This window comes from Primulina eburnea, chromosome 3 (assembly GCF_022965805.1).
Source record: "Primulina eburnea isolate SZY01 chromosome 3, ASM2296580v1, whole genome shotgun sequence".
Classification (NCBI taxonomy): Eukaryota; Viridiplantae; Streptophyta; class Magnoliopsida; order Lamiales; family Gesneriaceae; genus Primulina; species Primulina eburnea.
In genome coordinates this window covers 18,456,703-18,477,570 of record NC_133103.1, presented here as the reverse complement: position 1 = coordinate 18,477,570, position 20,868 = coordinate 18,456,703, and the positions used below count along the sequence as shown (strand labels likewise).

Below are 20,868 nucleotides of genomic sequence, written 5' to 3'. Positions count from 1 at the left end.
CTCTACAAAAATTTTACTTTTAATACTACTGAAATTTTATAGATTATATAAAAAGTTTATATTGAATACATATAAACTTTTAAACTCCATAAAATTTATTAATAATCTATAATTAATAATTTTTTTTAATGAAATACGTTTGTAACACAATAACAAGTTTTGTTATAATCAAAATAAAGGTCGTTAGCGTTTTCGTAACCGAACAATGTTATTTGATAATTTTACCATTTTTATACTAAGAGTATAATATTTATTTATTATAATATAGTTATATATAAATATAAATTTATTTTTGAAACTAATTTCATTTAAGAATAAAATTGAATTTTTAGTTACAAAATGAATTTGAATCATTGTTTGATTAAAAACCCTAAGCAGCAGCTGCATATCCCCCAATTTAAACAAAATTGTGTTATACGACTTCAAGCATCCTCTCTCACTGTGCCCTAGTTCAGTTTCAGCAGCAATGAATATCGACGGGGAAGAAAAATTGGGGAATTGCCTGAGTAGCTTCGTCGATAATGGCAGCAGCGAGAGCCACAGGTACTATTTGGCGCGCAGAACGCTGCTGGAAATGCTTAGAGACCGTGGCTATGCAGTGCCCAGTTCTGACATTGAGCTCTCTCTACAAGAATTTCGAGATAGGCATGGGGATACGCCTGATGTTGATACATTGAAGATTTCTGCTCTCCACCGGGATGACCCTTCTCTAAAGGTCGCTGCTTTTTCCAGTTTTTGTTTGCTTGCTCCTTTTTTAGTCTTTTTGGTTTTTTTTCCTTCTATTGAGATTCTGGAGCTTTGTGTTCCCACATGTTTGAGGAAGAAAATTGAATCATAATTGAACTACTAGTAGCTTCAATTAAGCTTCTCCAATACATATCTAGTTTCTTCTTGGTTTTATTTAGATAATGATCTGTATATTTAACCGTCGTCCTTTGTACGTGCATCGTGATGCTTGTTTAGGAGGGATTTTGGTTGTTAAGCTACAGTGCACCCAATAAATCACTGAGAACTAAGGTGGTAACTAGTTACAATGGGTTCTCGACGGTGTACAAACCTGTGAATCCCAGGTTATTACTATGAGAACTTGGTGGTCTTTCTTATGCAGATCGTTTTTTTCTGCTCGTCTAGTTTCTTCTGTTGGACCATTGACTGATTCTAAGTTCTACTTTTGCTTAGTGAGTTAATTTTCTCCAAAACTGCTATTGGGAATGCATGAATTATTAGGACGATAGTATTGAATCTACTGAGGTGTTCTGTGTTTTCCATCGCAGACTCTGGTTCTATTCTGTTCTCCAAACATAGTTAAAGTAAATGTCATCCGTGCCATTGTAACTGAGATTGTCAACAGAGACAGATTGAATCGACTGATATTGGTAGTTCAGAGTAAAATAACAAGCCAGGCCTTAAAAGCTGTAGAGCTTATTTCGTGCAAAGTTGAAATTTTCCAGGTAAACTTTGCTGTTGGCATTTTTTCTGCTTCCCCTGATTTTGATTTGATTTATATGGTTTGGGTACGAGTTAATTTTTCTGTTGCAAATGCTTAATCTATTGCCAGCACACAATAAAATTGATTTCTTTTGCAAAGTAGGAAGCTGAATGCTCAATGTATTGTCTTATTTATATTTAGTTACCTGAGCTTCAATGCACTTAACTTGTAAATGTTGTGAACTCATCATCTGTAATGATCTGATAAAGTTCTTTGTGTATCCTGTTCCATTTTCTCTTGCTTACCACATCTTTGGCTTTGGACCATTTTTGTCAATATTTTTTGTGGCGGCAATCCTATTGATTGCACATTAATATCAGCACATCATCTTTTACATTTACATATTCAACTTGCTTTCCTTTGATTTTTGCTATGTTTTTTAGATCTTGGATTTGCTCGTCAACATAACTAAACATGAACTAAAGCCAAAACATCTAGTGCTGACTGATGAAGAGAAAGAAAGTCTGCTAAAGAAGTACAGCATAGAAGAAAAACAGGTTAGTATCTAGAGTACCGGATAATGTTAGGTTGAAACTGATTTGTAATGTATGTGGAGTGGATCGTTTATTTGTTAATATTCTCGCAGTTGCAGGATTATTGCCCTCCATTATTTATGTGGAGTACACACATTCTATGAGGATGTTATGCCACCTCATTTATCATAACAAAACAGGGATATGCAGAAATTTTTTATATGGATTTTATTTTTACCGAGTGAAAATGATAAATCTCTTGTAATCTTGGTTCCTCAACTCTAAGAGCATTTGTAACTGTGAAATGTTCAAATACTCGAATCTCCTTGTGGTAGATGACGTCAATAGCCCTCTCTTGTTTTTTAAATCGATATATGCTTATTGATGCATGGATATCAAGTAGATTGTGAAATTTGTCCAACATATGGCGGATAGTTCGCCACAGAATAATTCTACTAGTTTTGGACCAATATGGCGAGAAGCAATAAATTTTCACAACCTGCTGGTCTTCCTTTTCTAATTATGTATTGGTCCACCGTTAACATTTGTTCCTTTTTTTTCAGCTTCCACGGATGTCACATAATGATGCAATAGCTCGTTATTATGGGCTGGAGAAAGGGCAGGTCGTGAAGGTTACATACAACGGTGAACTTACACAGTTACATGTAACATATCGCTGTGTTTGGTGACCCATTATGCCGATTTTGATCAGATATGGATTTTCCATATTGTGTTCTAGACTGTTGCAGAATTTGGGAAAGTTCATCTTGATGTGTCCTTCAGTTTCCAAATTTAAAATTTTCTTGATAGTTATTGAAAAAGATGGTGTTACCTAAGGCAAGTTTGTACTTGATATGCTTTTTTAAGAGGCAGATCGGTTGGGCAAGTTGGGGTGCTACACATTAATTTTCTAAAGAATGTAAAATTTGTCCACTTCCCAAACAAATTTTGTATTTCATGTTTGAAAACCCCAGGATCTTACATCTCCCCCTTAGCAAAAGATGCATGTAACGGTGGGTGAAGTACACAAGATATCGGATCAACTATTGTTTTTCAACCAAATGTTTCAATCTATTCTTTAATACACCAACGTGAATTATGACTCAAGATTATCATATTGAAAAATTCCAGAAACAGTGGTCGCTATCAGACAGCAAAACTTATCGTCTTCGGCTAAATTTGTGCCGAGTTTATCATTTTTTCGTAGCTGATTGTCTTGATTGCTTTTTGAATGAGAATTGTCACCGTAGATCCACATTCTTGCATAATATCTTAACCGCGATGTTTCATTTACTGATGTATATGATAGTTTTACGTAATAAAAGGTAGGAAAAAAATTATAAAGATTGATTTTTTTTTTTTTTCTTTATACAGAGTCATTGCTCGTCCCTGACAATGCTATATATTTATAACTCACAGATGCAGAAGGCAATTTAACCCACAAAATCTGACAAAACTGAATTCTATAATACAGATTTAGCAATTAGCCCTCTCTTGAAAGTGTAGTTAAAGCACGCACAAATAGAAAAAAAATATCGATAATAGCAGTCGATGCATTTACTAACAAGGTCAACAACAAACATGAAGATTCATATAGCAGGTTTTCAATCTTTATCTTGTATCAAATTGTTGATCATATTTACCAGAGGAACAGTGCCCTTGGCCATTATCTCTAACCTAGACGAATTTGAGGCATGTGCAAAAAGGGATATACCAAAGAGCACGAGCTCTGGAAGAAACAACCGGGACGACAAGAATCCGTGCCAGTAACGTGGTTCCAAGTCAAAAAACGCGCTGAAGAACCTTCTGGTGGCATGCAAATCAAGCTTCAGCAGAATATCCATACCAAAACAAAAGAATTCCCTTTGGCGTCTCCTATCTATCGGCCACAAATCTTTCCAAACCTCCGCAGACAATTCATTACCAAGAGGGTTTTGATCTGAACTGAGATATCGAACGATAGCATTGGCAACAACTGGAGCAGCCGCTAGAGTTCTTGCTACCATGTAGCCAGTTGAAGGGTGCACCATCCCGGCCGTACCACCAATGCCCACGACTCTCTGAGGTAAAACCGGGAGGGGGCCCCCCATTGGAATTACACAATGTTCATCCTCTTCGATGCTAGTCACTTTTATGCCTAAATGGTTTAATCGAGCCACCATACGTTCTTGAATATCCTTCATTGGTACTCCAGGACGAGCAACAAGGGACGTTTCTTCCAAGAATATTCTTTGAGAAGAAAAGGGCATAGCATAGAGAAAGGTAGGAATCTTTCTATTCCTTTCCTTCAACTCTTTGTTATTGTTGAGATGCGAATCTCGCCAATCCATGAAAACCATCTTATTCATATCAAATGGATGTTCTTCCACTTCTGCCAAAATTCCATAAGCTACTTGATAGCCAGGGTTGTACGGTTTGTCATACTGAACGAGGGATCGGGAAAAACCAGTGGCATCTAGAACCACAACAGCCTGAATAGTAACACCATCATTGCAAATCAACAATGATTTGGATTCCTCGTGAATTACTTTCACAACCTTAGCTTGATGAAATTTAACACCATTTAAAATGCATTTCTGCATCATTTTCGATTTCAGCTGTTTCCTATTAACCCTTCCATATGGCCGATCAAGTTCTTTACGCGTCTTGTCATTAATGTACACAACAGCACCAGACCAAGTTGTGTCGAGGCAATCCAACAAATCCATGGCCTCAAATTCATCCACCCAAACACCATAATTATTAGGCCAAATCATTTTGGGAGAAGGATCGATTGAGCAAACCGACAGGCCAGCCTCTGAAACTTGTTGCGCTACCGCGAGTCCTGCTGGACCTCCACCTACAACTGCCAGATCCACCACCAGCCCTCTCGAAGGGTCATACATGGGAAGTTCAAAATCAAGTTTTTCCTTCTTGGTCTCAGGCACAAGCTCCAAAAGGGCACTAGAACTGGCTTTCACACCAAAACTTTTGCCTAAGTATACACTGGATTTCTTGGAAACAAACTTAGGTTCGAGTTTCTGAGGTTTCAAAGATGTATAGGCGCTAAATTTCTCCATGAACCCATGAATTGGTTGAAGAAAATCAAGCTTGTTGTGAGTCTTAAGTAAAGTATCCATATTCGACAACAAGACTGATATTTTTCACGACAACCACGAGGGATTCCGCAGCTCTAGAACAACACAAACACGGGTCTCAATTATTTCCTCAATTATCAACCTAATCTTGTATCGGCACCAATACATGAATCAAAAAATGGGAACACGAACAAGAACTCGTTCATTTTTTTATGAAACCACACGCTACTTTCAATAAATTGGAAAACTAGAGTAAAATATCACAATTCACTTACTCGAATATCCAAAAGATCGAAGGGAAGAACATGGTAGCATACTTCACAGAAACCAGCGTGGTTAGAAGTATGGAGATTGTGGTGGATTCTGCTCAACCACAATGAATGCGGTTTGTGAGATAACCACACGTCCTTCCACGTCTTCTTTTTATTTTATTTTATTTTTTTTTATCAGATTTGATATGCGAAGAAATCAGCTGCTCCTATATTTGATATCTAAACGGTGAAAACAAATCTCGTTACAAATGGTTAAAAATTAAATTCATTAAAGACTATATATTAACAAAACATAATTAACCATTAATAAAATATTTTCATTTATTTTTTTAATTAAAAAATTATCAATATATTATTTTAATCATTTATCTTGTTTGAAACATCGATCGAATATTTTATCAATGAATAATTGTATTTTATTCATCTATTGTACCTAATACATTTAATTTTTAATGATTTATGCAAATGAGGCTTATTTTAGCAAAGCTTAGCACATTTTAAAATTTAAAGTATAACAAGATTTTGTCACATTTGATCTTCAATAGGTTCAACAACGTCATCAGCAGCAGAGTCATCTTTGAACTCCATTTGAATATCCTGGGCAATTGATTACAGCAGATCATCTACATTTGCTAGTGACAGATCTTCTTCAGAATATGTAGATGGATGCATGGCTGGTTCAGAAATTAGTAGGATAATCAATGTTGTAGATGAGGATAGTTTTCATTGGTTGAGAGAAAATAAGGGATTTCTGAAACTGGTTCAATTGTTTGAACCACAACCGACTCTGTTTCAGCTGGAGCCATCAGTTGCTCCTTTGTTGTTTCAGTTTGAAAGTCCTCAGCAGCTGACTCAGTTGGAATTTCTTCCTCGGCTGATTTTGAGCCATTGGCATGTACTGGAATATGTAATTGCTGGTCCATCTCCCAATTCTTTGCTTTCATCTGAAGGGAGATGAGGCCAGAGTCCAGTTGTTGAAAGACAGCTCTGTCTTCATAAGCATTCGGACCAGTTGTATCATAATTAGACTTTAGTTTAGCTGTCACTGCAGCCAACCTTTTGATTCTCATAAGATCAAAGTGATACGATCTTCTTTCCATGGTTTGGGCGACTGTAGTAGCTTTGACAGCCTTCATGACAGCCGATTCCAAGGAGATGAACTTCTTCACAACCTTCTTCTTCCTCAGCTTCTTGGCAAGGGTGACTGTTTGGAAGTTCACCCATTCATCTTAGCGTTCCAGCTTCAGTTCAGCATGCTCATTGATAGAATGCATAATAAGATCAATTTGCGTTTGAATGACATTGCTGGGTCTCGATTCCTCAATCATATTTTCCTTGCCATTTGGATCAGTTAGGGAATGAGGCAAGTCCAGTGCTGAACCTCAGTTGTGCCCACAGCTTCTTTGATCATTATGCCTTTTAAGCATGCTGGAGGTAGTATTGTGGGATTAACAACAGTTATAAAAGAGCGGGGACTGCTGTCAGTTTCAGCTTTTCTCCAAAATCAGTTATGATAGTGGAGGGGTGGGCAGCTGCAGTCGTTTATTTCGGTGGAGCAGCTGGCTGAATCGACTGAATTGGAACAACTTGGAGAGGTTGCTTAGCTTTAGAGGGCAACAGTCTGAACTCCAGGAGTAGCGATTGGCTTGGTCTTCTGCGACCGCAATTGCTTCAACAAAACAGGAGAAGGGGTCTTCTCAGAGTCTGTGGTAGAAAGGACCAGTTTTCTCTTTGACTTGGGGCACTAGCTGGTTTGATTTTCTCGATTTTCTTAACCTTCGCTGCTGACTTGTCAGCCCCTATTTTCTTTAGCTGCACTTTGGAGGCTGTGAAGATCTTGAATTTAACAACTGGGGAGAGAGATACTGGAGGTATTCCTGAACCCGCAACCAACCTGCTCAGTTGAAGTGCAAAGCTGTTTGACTGCTTTTTGGTTTGCACCATGTTTTTCAGAATTGTGAAGAGAATGGATCATCGGTTCATCTTTATCCCCTTGACAATAGCAGTCGTAGCTTGAAATTTTTCTATAGTGAGGGTAGAAAAGGATCCTGACTTTGCTAGAAGGCTCTTAGCAACGATGTCAGCCAGTTGTTGGTATTATGGCTTCAGCTCTTACTTCGGGTCAGATACTTTAATCTTTTCCCAAGTTGCAGACATAGTAGTCTGTATTTCTTCAATGGCAGCAGTAGAGGCTTCTGAGAGACTCGAGAGGCCTTCAGTTGGAAGTTGAAACAGATTTGTGAAGTATGTTTCATCCACAACCAGAATGATGCGACTCACAGTCATATAAATCTTCCCATCATCAGTAACTGAGCTCAATTCATAGATGGAGATGATTTCAGCATGAGTAAATTTCCTAGGTTTCCAACCCTAGAAAGGTACGAAGTCCAGATACTTCGATCTTCTCAAACATGCTGCGAACTGATTATTCAAATGTGCAAAGATCTATTCGAAATCGATTGCAGTAGCGTTGGAGAGATAAGCAGATGTCTGAGATGCCATTTGATTGATTTTTGCTGAAAAGCGAGAAGAATACGAGTGATTTTCTCTGAAAATATGAGAGTTGAAGCTTTAGAAATTGTGAGACATTTTCTGAGAGGCAGTTTCTATTTGTATCTGTGATCGTTCAAATTATGGACACATGGCAGTTCATGAGAATTTTTGATCAAATAATAAAATATTCAACCGGTGGATATTTGAATTTAGTAACTGGTTTAAGTAGTTAGAGAAAAACGAAAATACGTTTGAAATTCAAAATTTAAATAGGTAAATTGTACTTGATCATGTATTTAATTAAGGAAGTTAAAGCGAATTAAAGTTAGTCAACTATTGGAATAAGATCACTTTATTCAGATACAGTTCAAAACTGATTCTGTTCAGTTTATGAACAACTTATAGCTGTCTTATCAGTTGACCTACTAAATTCAACATTTCCCCTAAGTTAAGCATACTACAAAGTTAAATGAACTTAGTCCTTGGAGAATGATTAGTTGGCTAGTGTAAGAGGTCTCTTCGCATTCTCCTGTCAATTTAACAGTCACCATAATGATTGCGACCTTTCACATGGTCTAAGAGAGTCTATTAATAGAAACAAACAAGTTAGAGATGAATCACTTAAAGCTTTCAAGGACGAACATAATAAAATCAAAACAAGAGATGGACAAGGCTAGCAGTTCTTTGGTGCCGGATCTTGCAGAAGAATTCTAGAGATCCATAATGGCAAACCGCGAGAAAAAGTGTGAAGACAATTATTTGGAGAAGACGCTGTCAACCCAGTCCAAGCTCCAGGATCTCCAGTTCTACAGGGAGATAGGTATCCGTTGTAGAGGACCTTGATCCTTTGATTTTAGAAAAATGACCCACGTAAATCTTGAAAAATATCAACAATCACAAGAGTGTATTTCATTTTCCCTAAGCTCATGACTAGTATTAGGAACAAATAAGTCCATATGCATCAGTTCTAAGCATCGGGTGAAAGATTTACTTCATTTGTTTTTAAAATAGGATCTAACTTTTTTCTCAAACTGAAAAGTTGAACAAATTTTGTCTTTTGAAAAATCACATTTGAGCAAACCAGTTATTAGCTTGTGTTTGCTCAGTTATGCAATGGCTTTGAAGTTTAGATGGTTTAATCTCTTGCGCCACAACCAGATTTAAGATTGATTAGAAGATACTAAATAAACTGGCTTATCCGGTGGATTGCTCCAACTCATTTTATATGTGTTTCCACATCTGTTTCCTATCATGATTAAATCACCAGTTGCATTTATAACTGAACATGCATGATTTCTAAATTCAACTGAATAATCATTATGCATAGTGGACTGATGCTGATTAAATTTTTTTTAGTTGTCCACAAATAACACATCATTGATGATGATGTTATCATGGATAAGCTTAACCTTACTCAGGGTTTTACCTTGTGAGGCATCACTAAAACTGATCTTAGGAGCATAATATTTTATCAGTTGAGATATCATTTCAGCGTTTCCAATCATATGTCTTGAACATCCACTATCCAAGTACTAGATGAATCTTTGATCAGTTTACCTGCAACATGCAATCGCAAATAACAGATAAATTTGGTACTCAAATCTATTTGGGTCCAGAACTGATTAATCCTTTGGGAACCCAGATTTGGATCATTAAGACTGATCTAACAGTTTCTGTGTTCCAAGTAACCTTTTCTGATTTGTTTGTGATTTGTGAATCCGGTGCAGTTGATATAACATGAGTTTGTGACCTTTTATCCTTGTTGTTCATCCGGTGTCTATTTTGAACATGCTTGTTATTATAATAATTGTAATAATAGCCTCTGACTGAATTTTCTTTGAAATAACTGGGCTTTTTAGGCGACAACTTTGTTTGATTCGGTTGAACTTTTGGAGACTATACCCAATTCCAAAGTGAATGTATTTCCCTTTGCTTGTATTCAGTTTTGGAATTGTGCCACTACTTGATAATTCATATTGGCTATCAAAACCAAACCAGTTCTATCACCAACTGCTTTCTGTAACCCCTGCATTTCAGTCAATGTAACTGACGACTTGTTCCAAGCATGAATTACTTCAGTCAGTTTATAGTTTTAAGTTCTTAGCTGCTGAATCAGCAAATCGCTTTCATACCTTTTAGCTTTCAGCTCAGAAATCTCCTCTGTAACATTTAAGCTTTCAACTGATTTAATACTATCAGCTATGTCAGTTGAGGGGTCATCTAGCTTTTCTTTAGCTTCCTCAAAGGAGATAGCTAGTTTTTGGTACTCATTTAGCATGTCAGGCAGTGTAAAAATGAGCTCTTCTCTTATAAAATCAGTTGAGCTAAAGTCAAATACCTGATCACTGATGAACTCCAGCTCAACATCATCAACCATGAGGCATTTCACCTCTTATTCATCACTTGAGCTGCTAGAACTTTCAGTTTATGATGCTTCGCTGTCTGAGTCAACCCATTGTGACTTGTTTTCTTCTGCTACCAAAGCTTCATACTTCTTCTTAGATGACTTCTTTTCATCCCAAAACTTTCTTCTGTGCTCGAAGGGATTTTTATCCTTCTCAATTGATCTCCTACTGTTCTTTTTGGGTTTTGGATAGTCAACAATAAAGTGACCAATTTTTCCACAGTTGAAGCAGGCATTCGGTTCTTCCTTGGGTTCATCCCTATGATAGTTTCTTTGATAGGAGCCTTGGTTCTTTCTCATTAACATCCCAAAGTTTCTTACAAACAATGACATTGCATCATTGCTTAACTGTTCTGCTGACTTTTCAGTTGAAACAGATGGTTCCGGTTTCATTGCACTTAAAACAGTGTAACTGGTGGAACAATTGGCTCGTCTTCTTTGGTCTGCATTTCAAACTCGTAAGCTTTCAGATATGCAAATAGATCATGTGATTCCACCCTGTTCAAATCCTTGGATTCCCTCATATCCATGGTCTTAACATCCCATTCCTGGGAAGACCACACATAACTTTCGGCGCAATTTCTTTATTTGATTGCACTCTTTCAAGTGCATTCAGTTCATTTACTATGTTACTGACTCTTTCATCTAAGTCACTCATCGACTCACCGGCTTTCATTTTGATATTGTCAAATTTCTAAACATCAACTGAAAGTTTGTTATCCTTTGTCTGCCCATTTCCTTCGCATAACTGAATCAGCTTTTCCTATATTTCTTTGGATGATTTACATATTTTGATCTTGCTAAATGTGTTTTTATTTATAGTCTTGTACATGATATCTTTGGCTACATTTTCCGAGTTAGCTTTTCTTTTGTCTTCATAGGTCCACTCATCTCGTTGCTTCTCTATTTTGTGTTGTGCTCGATCAGTCAGAGCAAGAGCTGTATCTATTTTCATGATTTTCATCGTCCATCTGTGATGACATACCACATATCATCATCTTGAACAACTATATGAGTCTGCATTCTTATCTTTCAATTATCGAATTCTTCTCTCGAGAACATGAGAATTTTATTGAAAGAAGACATGATGATCTGTATCAGTTTGAGTGTTTGAAGTATTCAATGACAAGATTAACCACTCTGATACCACTTGTTAGGATTGATTAGGGAAACTAAGGTGTTTAGAAGGGGGTTGAATAAACACTTGATTTTTGGATTATTTTCTGAAATGTGAATAAGTTATTTAAGGAACTGATCCTAGAATCTTGTTTGTCGATATATATCAGTCAACTGAAATTAATGCAGAATAAGACTGAAATATAGATTGAATAATTAGTATAAATTGAAATGATAACTGAAATAGGCACAGAGAAGTTTTCTGGATGTTCGAGGACTTCAACTGCTCCTACGTCATCCCTTCTATCATTATGATATGATTTCACTTAAAATATTTTGATATATTACAAAAAATTGTAAGATTCCACTTCAGTTGGTCTTACATATTGTCAAGCTGAAACTCTTAGTCTAACAATTATAAAACTGAAAGATGCTCTAATCTGTATCTCGAATGCTACTTATAAATACAATGATTATAGAGCTTAAAAATGCGATCTCTAAACTTGAGAATATGCTCGAGGATTGTATAACAATTGATTGGTTTGATTGCTTCTTGTGTTCATTTGTACTTAGTCACCACTTCTTGAACTGATTCGATCAGTTATATATAATTTTTGATCTCAACGGTCGTATTGAATGCATTTAATGACCATTTAATGACAAATATTTGTTGCATCATCGTAGTATCTTTATTTGACAGTATATGAGATATTCAGACTGTTCTGCTCTGATACAACTGTTATGCTTTCGTACGAATTTTCAGTAAGTCTTCTGATCTTTTAACTGATGATGTGACCGACTGATTAGAAGTCAACTGATCAGCCGATCAGTTTAGCTGGGCATTATCAGTTGTAACTGATATCCTATCAATTATGAAAACTTCTGTTGATAAGGTTTTTCAGTTCAGCTCAAAGCGAAGTCTTCAGTTGTGTCTGTTCGATCAGTTAGATTCTTGAGTTTCTTTAAGGATTAATTTGTCAAACTCTAAAATCTATAATTTTCCAACATGTTAATTTGGTTGATTAATTTCTAGAATTAGCAGTTACTAATTCAAAAAATTTTCTTCTCAAATAGACTGCCACATGTCAGAATTAATTCAAAAAATCACCGTACATATATTCAGTCTAGACCCTTTACATTCTTTACCCTTGCCATTTTTCTTCAAATCATTCAGTAATTTCTAATCTTTTTGCTCTAAATCACATTTGTCATTTCATTCTCTCAAATATTTACAAATTTTACAAAACTCTAGAATGACAGCAAGTGCGACACCTGCTTAAATCATGAATGCTCTTCAGTCGACTTCGACTACATCTACGCCATGGAGGATGCTTCAATTACAAGAGTTTTCAAGCCGATTGGGTCTCAAATCCTTTCCTGGGCTCTTTGCTAGACATCTATGTTCCTAAGTTGCTGAGCATCTTTGAGAAAAGGACAATGATGTCTTTTCTGTTAGAGGAAATGAAATCATCGTGGAAGAAGGCTTTTTTTTATGTGAATTTATTTCTGTTGCCCTCTGATGGATTAATTAATTCTCTTCTATTGAGGCCATCAACATCGAAGAGATGCAAATTCTTTTTTCTGTTTCTAGGAAAGCAATCAAGACCTCTACTCCAAAGAAAAAGATGAAGTCAGAGTACCACATCTTGTGTGATATTGTGCCAAAGTATTTGTTGGCCAAGTCATGATCATTTGTTGCAATAACCTTGAGAAATTTCAAGTTATGAATGCACTAGTCAATAAACTCTGCCTACTGACTTTCCGTTCCCAACTCGCCAAAGAAGCCCAGTAGTTCCCTACTCCAAATTAAAGATCTCCATATGTAGGAAAGATTCGTGTTTCAATTCGGCTTCCATTATATCCGTATATTTTCAGTACGTTGATTTGAGCACCCGTGAAAGTAGAAAACTCAAGTGAGTTATCATGCACCATATTTGATTGGTGACCAGTGCTTTGTTAAAGACTTCTATCTTCCTAAATCTCATGCCTTCAAGGCATTTTGGTTTGCATAGCATGTCCCAGTTTTTCTAGTGCATATTTTTCCTTACTTTTTCTTCTCCCACCAAAATTCAGCATGCATTACAGATTGCCTTAGGGATTTAGGAAAATGACATAGCATATGTGACGTTTACTATTAAAATACTACTAGACTTTTTTTTTGTAAGATATTTTCGAAATTATATTCAACACATGCATGCAATAAAAGTGGTCAATCGTGAATTTTAAAAACCTACTCAACCACTAAATAAAAATAACAGCTGTTAATAAAAACCTAAATATCAGATCATCCACGTATCAAAAGGTGTAAAATGTATAAAACCCATGTTTCACTCCTGAATCATAAACATATAGTGTGAAAAAATGTAAAGTTTTCGGGTTACCGTGCGCACTCCCAGATCCGCCTACTTAGTCTTAGTTGTCTCCAGTCTCTACCTCATCATGCTCACCTGCATCGAGCACATTTAGTGAGTCTAAAGACTCAACACACCTGAACCGTTATAACAAATACGTATACATAAACGAGACATTGAAAAGTAATGTAATTAAAATAAATTTCATGATCTTAAAAGTATGAATTGAAACATATCGTAACGTAAACATATTCAAAACATATCTCATCATGTAATCATATACGTGTCAATTTTCCTTTATTAAATTCAGATCATTAGTTGTGATTATTCCACATAAAATAAATTTGAAGATATTTAATTGAATCGTATGATGAAGAGATTCAACGTAGGTGTTTAAAAAATTCAACCCTTCGTATACACTTCATAACTAAAAAAAGTAGATGCTTGAGCTTGCTCTAATCGATGGATCCATCTACGTATAACCTCGGTACCCGGCGGCGGGGACATCAGCGACAGTTTTACCCATCCACTGAGCCTTGGACTTACATGTTTGTGTTCGGTTCATGTTCGTATTAGTCACAACCAACTCACCTCCTTCAAACATGTCATCATATTCATCACTTATAAAATTCATGCATATACGTATATTTTCGTAAAACCAAGCATGCAACGTATTTTCCGTATTTTCATAAAATTCAAGTTCATAATAAACATATACATTTTAAACATGCAAATTTTCGTGATCAGGACACAGATAGGACTGCTAAATCGGCTCGGGTGCAAAATGATCATTTTGCCCCTGTAAACCCTAATTGACCATTTTACCCTTGGACCTCAAAATTTTGACCCGAAGCCAACCAAAATTATTAAAACACCTCAAAACATATTTATAATAATTTCCTAGACGTAAACTTGAGCTCGTTCAGCAAACTTCACGATTTATTTTAAAACTTGGACCAGTGTCCCGGTTTTAACCGAATCAACCCGTGACTAAACCATAGTTCAAAGACTCCTAATCAAATCCCGTATGATCCAATTTAACCATCATTAATACCAAAATGAGACAATATCGCTAAAACTAATATTCCTCATATACTGGACTAGCGCCTAGGCGCTGGCCGTATAGCGCTGCAGTGCTGGGTAAGAGCCTAGGCGCCTTGTACCAGTGCCGTGGTGCTACAATTTCCAAAGCGTTACGCGCCACGGTGCCATAGTGGCAGCGCCGCGGCGCCAACCCTGCGGGAAAATCCCAAGGTCAAATTTTGAAGTCAAAGTCTACCTTATTCCCAACCAGCCCGGTCCAGACTCGAACCAACCTCTCCTAGCCCACCTTTGGATCCTCATGGACGGACCTAGCCAAGGACTCTAGCCACATGCACGCTATTGAGAATGTTTTACCCGAATGCCACAAAACCGAGCCCTAATCATGTCTACCCCTTTCGATATACCCTTAGCCCGCAACCAGTCGTGCTTGAGCCACTCCAAGCCACGTCTCAGACCCACCAGGGCCTGAACCACTGCCTGGAACAAATCTTGTACCACTGCACCTCCCACAACACTCGACCGAACCATCACAAGCCCTAGAACAAGGAAAAACCCGATCACACCATTACCCAAACAAGTCTTGGTCTGATCTTAATCTTCGAAGACCACCTGCTAGCCACGACTTGACTCTTAAGGCTCTCTATCCAAGCAGCCCCTTATGTAGCATGTCAAAAACGTGAGTTATAAATGATGAAAATTCAGTATATTCATGTAAAATCACGTAGAATACAAGTATAAATCGTTCGTATACATAGGTCTATATCATATCATGCAAATACCATCAAAATATCTACTATGGTATGATTGACGAGAAAAACAAAGGTTTAGAGTGTGACTTTGCGTATTTACGCTCGATAAATTTGATATACTCGTGTAGAATGAGCACCGCAGGGATGGAAAAGAGTTCCTTTGAGAGTGGCTGCAGGAATTTCGAAAATGCTGCTGGAAGTGGAGAGGAATGGCAGCGAATTGTTGGAAAAGAGTTCCTTTGAGAGTGGCTGCAGGAATTTCGAAAATGCTGCTGGAAGTGGAGAGGAATGGCGGCGAATTGTAGTTAGGGTTTGGGTGGGTAGGTTTAATTATAATAATTAGTATAATGGACCCTTAGTTAAAAATAATGAGGTTAAGTAGGATTTTAGGCCAATTATATATTAATATTGTCTCATTAAGACCAAAAATACTCCCGTAAAATATTTCGTTTAGGTATGTTTTTTTGAAAATATTACCCGAACCTTCAAAAAGTCCTCCGACTTACTAAAAATTGCATACTAATTCAAAATATGACTCGATGAGTAAAATACCTTACAGAGGCTCATTTTCACAAATCTCCCTTATTTACACAATATATTAAATAATTAAAAATAATTATTTAATAAAAATATTTTTCCTTAACTGTCCTCGATCTCCGTTCCTCATTCGAGCTTGAAATATTGTTAAAGCCCTATAATGAAATCTAACGAACCATGAAATAAATACATATCTATGTCATGATCATGCATTTAATGCACTAAAATAATTAAGCACATATTTTAGAAAACCTTAGATTATATGCAGTCAGGTTACATAGTTTGAATTCTTTAGACCTTATTGTTGGAACTTCTCAAGTTCGCAATCTTGATTTTGATGATAACAAAACTTGTTAATTGTGTTACTAATGATCTACCTTAGTGTGCAGCATCTAGGATCACTCACGAGATGTTTACATCGCAAAACTGAAGACCCAACTGATCGCACAAAATGAATCAGTCTAACTGGTTACGTCAATTGAGCAGTCCAGCTGATTGTCCAGTTGATAGGTGATTCAGCAGGAAAACCTCAGAAGCCTGACCAGCCGAAGGAGTGTTCAACTGATGAAGAAACCCAACTGATCAGTCCAACTTAACGAAGTGTGAAATCAGTTCCACTGACGAGTCAACTGATTTCACCAGCCCAACTGAAAGATCAGTTCAACTAACCAGTTCGAAGCATCAGTTATAATACTTCAGTTATGAATGAAGACAAACTCTTTCAAGTGGATTCCAGCTGTACGTGAAGGTACAAAGCCATTATACAGTCAAAGGACAATAATGGACGTTGCATCAGAGCATTAAAGACAAAACTCTTCAGAAGGGTAGTCGAAAAGTCGAGACACAAAGTTTAAGAAGCCGATTCAAATGCAACAGATATAATAATTGAGTCTCATTGTACGATAACTTTTCCCGCCTATAAAAGGAAGAAATCAGTGAAGACTCAATAAGAATATACAAGAAGACAACCCAAGAAAAAGAGAGAGGGGCACGCTTCAAAGTTATATCAGTTTGAGAGAAGAATTCAGCCCAGTCGAGGGATCTCTTCACTGTTCTCACACACACAAACACTCTCATCACCCAAAAACAGTCTTGCACAAAGACGTTAAACTTGTGTATGTAGTCTTTGACACATAGACGTTAAAGAAGTGTTGGCTGGAAGGTGCTGCCTTCAGTCGTAGCTAGGAGTTCTGTTTAGACAGTGGGTAAGTCCTAGCTGAGTGGGTTTGTACAAGTAGTTGTATAAATCAAAGTCTTCTAGTGGATCCTATCCGTGGAGATATAAGAGGTGACGTAAGAGCAGTTGAAGTCTCCAAACATCCATAAACATATATTGTGTATTTAACTGATTAACTTCTGCTTTCAAACTGTTTTGATCAGTTGGAGTATTCGTCACTTCAGTTGTCACCGTAACTGAAATGGAGAATGCAAAAACTAATCTAGTCTCCTTCAGTTAGTCAGTTTACATAAGATAAAATGTTTTCTAATATAACAGTATTATTCACGAAGGATTACTTCGAGTTTCTTCCGCTTGGTTTTAACCAAACTCGATTTAATTCATCGGTGTTAATATTCTTAGAACACGAGCTATTGAAGCTCATTGGATATTGTCGAGTGCGAGATGTCTTCGAAGGCACTAGCACAAATGATCCTTCACTTATAATCCTCCCCCTTTATATTGAATTCGTCCTCTAAATTTTAGATGTACCGAATAACTCCGGGTAGCAACCCCTCTTAGTCTCCCAAGTATTCTCCTCCTCGGAATGATTCAGCCACTTAACTTTGACCATCTAGATCACCTTATTCTAGAGCCTCGTCTCCTATCTATCCAATATCCGAGTAGGTCTGTCTTCTAAAGACAAGTTCGACGTCAACTGATGGGGCTCATAGTTCAGCACATGCGAAGGATTCGACATGTACTTCCGTAGCATTGAGACGTGGAACACGTTATGAACTCTCGGCAGATTCAGCGGTAATGAGACTCTGTAAGCTAGTGTCCCAACTCCCTCTAGGATCTTGAATGGTCCTATGAATCTAGTACCGAGTTTGCTCTTCTTCCAAAATTCATCACACCCTTCATCGGTGCGATCTTCACGAATACATGATCGCCTACTGTAAACTCTAGATCCCTACGCAGTTTATCAGCATAACTCTTCTGTCAGCTTTGAGTGGTCTTCATCCTGTCTCGGATCTTATCCACTAGCTATCCAGTTTGTCTGACAATGTCTAGACCAAACTCTGCTCTTTCCCCTACCTCATCCCAATAGACTGGTGACCTACACTTTCTCCCATAGAGTGTCTCGTATGGAGCCATACCCTGATAACTTTTGTCGTATATGAACTCTGTGAGAGGTAACTTCGAATCACAGCTGCCCTGGAAGTCGATCACACAAGCTCTGAGTAGGTCCTCCAAGATCTGAATCACCCTCTATGTCTGACCATCAGTCTGAGTATGGAAGGTTGTACTGAATAGTAGCTTGATACCCAATGCCTGATGCTGACTCTTCCAGAATGCATATGCGAATCTTGGTTCCCTGTGTGACACGATGGACACTGGAATATCATGCAGTCTGACTATCTATCTGATATACAGCTCTGCGTACTGAGTCATGGTAAAAGTCTTCTTGATTGGTAGAAAATGTGCTGACTTGGTAAGCCGATCAACTATCTCCCAAATGACATTATACCCTCCAATGGTCCTCGGTAACTCTGTCACAAAATCCATATTGATGTTCTCCCATTTCCATTCAGGAATAAGTAGCAGTCTCAGCTTTACTTCAGGTCTCTGATGGCCTTAACCTGCTGACATGTCAAACACTCAGACACGAAAAGCAAAATATCTCGCTTCATGTCCGGCCACCAATACAAAGACTGCAGATCTGTATACATCTTCTTACTCCCTGGATGAATGGAGTACGGGGTGCTTTGGACCTCCCTCATAATATCTTCTCTCAGGGAATCACCGCTAGGAACCCACAGTCAATCACGATGTCTGACTTTGCCATGCTCAACTGAATACAACCTCAGGTCCTTAGACTCGTCCCTCTGCCTCCACTTCTGTAACTACTCATCAGAAGTCCGCCCTGCTAAGATCATGTCCCTCAGTGTCGATTGTACTATCAGGGTAGAAATATTAGGAGTATCGCCTTTGGCAAAAATAACAAGCTCAAACCTCTGAAACTCTTCCTGCAATGGTCTCTGTACCGTCAACTGAGCAATCACTGCATGCTTCTTGCTCAAGGCATCCCGGACAACATTAGCCTTATCCGGATGATAGTTAATGTCACAATCATAGTCCTTCATTAACTCCAACCATCTCCGCTGCCTCATATTCAGCCCTTTCTATGTGAAGAAGTACTTCAGGATTTTGTGATCAGTGAAAATCTTGCACTTCTCCCCATATAGATAGTGCCTCCAAATCTTCAGGGTGAATACTACTGCCTCTAGCTCGAGGTCATGAGTCGGATAATTCTTCTCATGAACCTTCAACTGTCTGGACACGTAGGCTATAACTGTCATGCTGCATTAGAACTAAGCCCAAATTGATCTTCGAAGCATCCGTGTACAGTACATACTCTCCTTGCCCTGATGGCATAGCTAGGACTGGCGCTGAAGTCAATGCTTGCTTCAGTCTATGAAAGTTCTTTTTCGTCAAGGCGGTTAATGGCACTGCAATGGAAGAAAATCCCTGGATGAACTTCATGTAATACCCAGCTAGACCCAAGAAACTGCGGATCTCTGTCACACTCTTAGGCACTAGTCAATCTCGGACTGCCTCAACATTGTTGGGATCCACCTCGAATCCATTCATAGAAATGACAAGGCCCAAGAATGCCACTCTGTCTAGCCAGAACTCACACTTGCTGAAATTAGCATACAACCGTCTGTCCTGCAAAGTGCATAGCGTGGTCCTCAATTGGTGAATGTGCTCCTCTCTGCTCTTCGAATAGATCAGCATGTCATCTATGAAAACTATGACGAACTGATCCAAATACGGCTGAAACACGCGATTCATGAGATCCATAAAGATCGCTAATGCGTTCGTCAGTCCGAAGAGCATCACCATAAACTCATAGTTCCAATAACATGTCCTGAAAGCCGTATTGTGCACATCAGATTCTCTCACCTTCAGCTGGCGATATCCTGATCGGAAATCTATATTTGAAAACAGAAGCATCTACTACTTTTAACTTTAAAATCCTACTTTTTTTTATTGTAAAATTCGAAACTTTCAGTTTAAAATACTCCACATTTCTAAAATCCAAAAAGTAATTTAACATTTAAAATCTCAAGTGCGTCAAATCCCTAAATCGTCAATTAACAAAAATCTTACGTCAATCATTAGCATGATCAAAACTAAACTTCAAAATAAAACATAAAAATATCTAAATAAATTGTGGGGACCCGGACGCTAATTCATTCCTTAATCGTCTTTAGGAACAATTCAAACAATTATAATAAACAGGGACTAAATTTTTTTTTTTAAATTACGCAGCGGAAACATAATTTAATTAAGTTCAAATTACATATTAAACATAAACATACAAATCTGATGTTATCTACAATAATCCAACTAGGTTTAACTACATGTCAGTGCTGAATCCTAAGTTGCTTCTGAACCCGGATCTCCACGCTATCTAGTCCAGCCTCGTCTCTTCTTGACCCCGCTCCTAGCCCACCTGTTGCCATGCACACATACAAACAAGACAACAACCGGACAACTCTGGTGAGATATAAATATCCCAGTATAAATCATGTATACATACCATCATATAAACAATATAACAGCATAAGACAACAGTCATATCCTATATCAAAATCATGATATGAATCAATAACAAGAATAAGTCATATTCTAAACAT

The 20,868-nt window shown here is 37.6% G+C and overlaps 2 protein-coding genes across 3 annotated transcripts; one reads left to right on the top strand and one right to left on the bottom strand.

Moving 5' to 3' along the window:
* The first annotated feature begins 382 nt into the window (after positions 1-382).
* LOC140827170 (DNA-directed RNA polymerase V subunit 5A-like) lies at positions 383-2,773 on the top strand. Its single transcript, XM_073189790.1, has 4 exons — positions 383-715; positions 1,275-1,451; positions 1,873-1,986; positions 2,526-2,773. Exons 1-4 carry the CDS (start codon positions 467-469, stop codon positions 2,649-2,651), a joined length of 666 nt encoding a protein of 221 aa, XP_073045891.1. The 5' UTR covers positions 383-466; the 3' UTR covers positions 2,652-2,773.
* A 722-nt stretch (positions 2,774-3,495) lies between these two features.
* LOC140827169 (lycopene beta cyclase, chloroplastic/chromoplastic-like) lies at positions 3,496-5,471 on the bottom strand. 2 transcript variants are annotated; one of them, XM_073189787.1, is made up of 2 exons: positions 5,315-5,471; positions 3,496-5,186 (listed from the first exon to the last, which is right to left on the bottom strand). In XM_073189787.1, the coding sequence occupies exon 2, from the start codon at positions 5,079-5,081 to the stop codon at positions 3,567-3,569; it is 1,515 nt and encodes a 504-aa protein (XP_073045888.1). In that variant the 5' UTR covers positions 5,082-5,186; positions 5,315-5,471; the 3' UTR covers positions 3,496-3,566. The 2 variants fall into 2 exon arrangements, with proteins under 2 accessions (XP_073045888.1, XP_073045889.1); XM_073189788.1 differs by having other exon boundaries at positions 3,496-5,181.
* Positions 5,472-20,868: the final 15,397 nt, after the last annotated feature.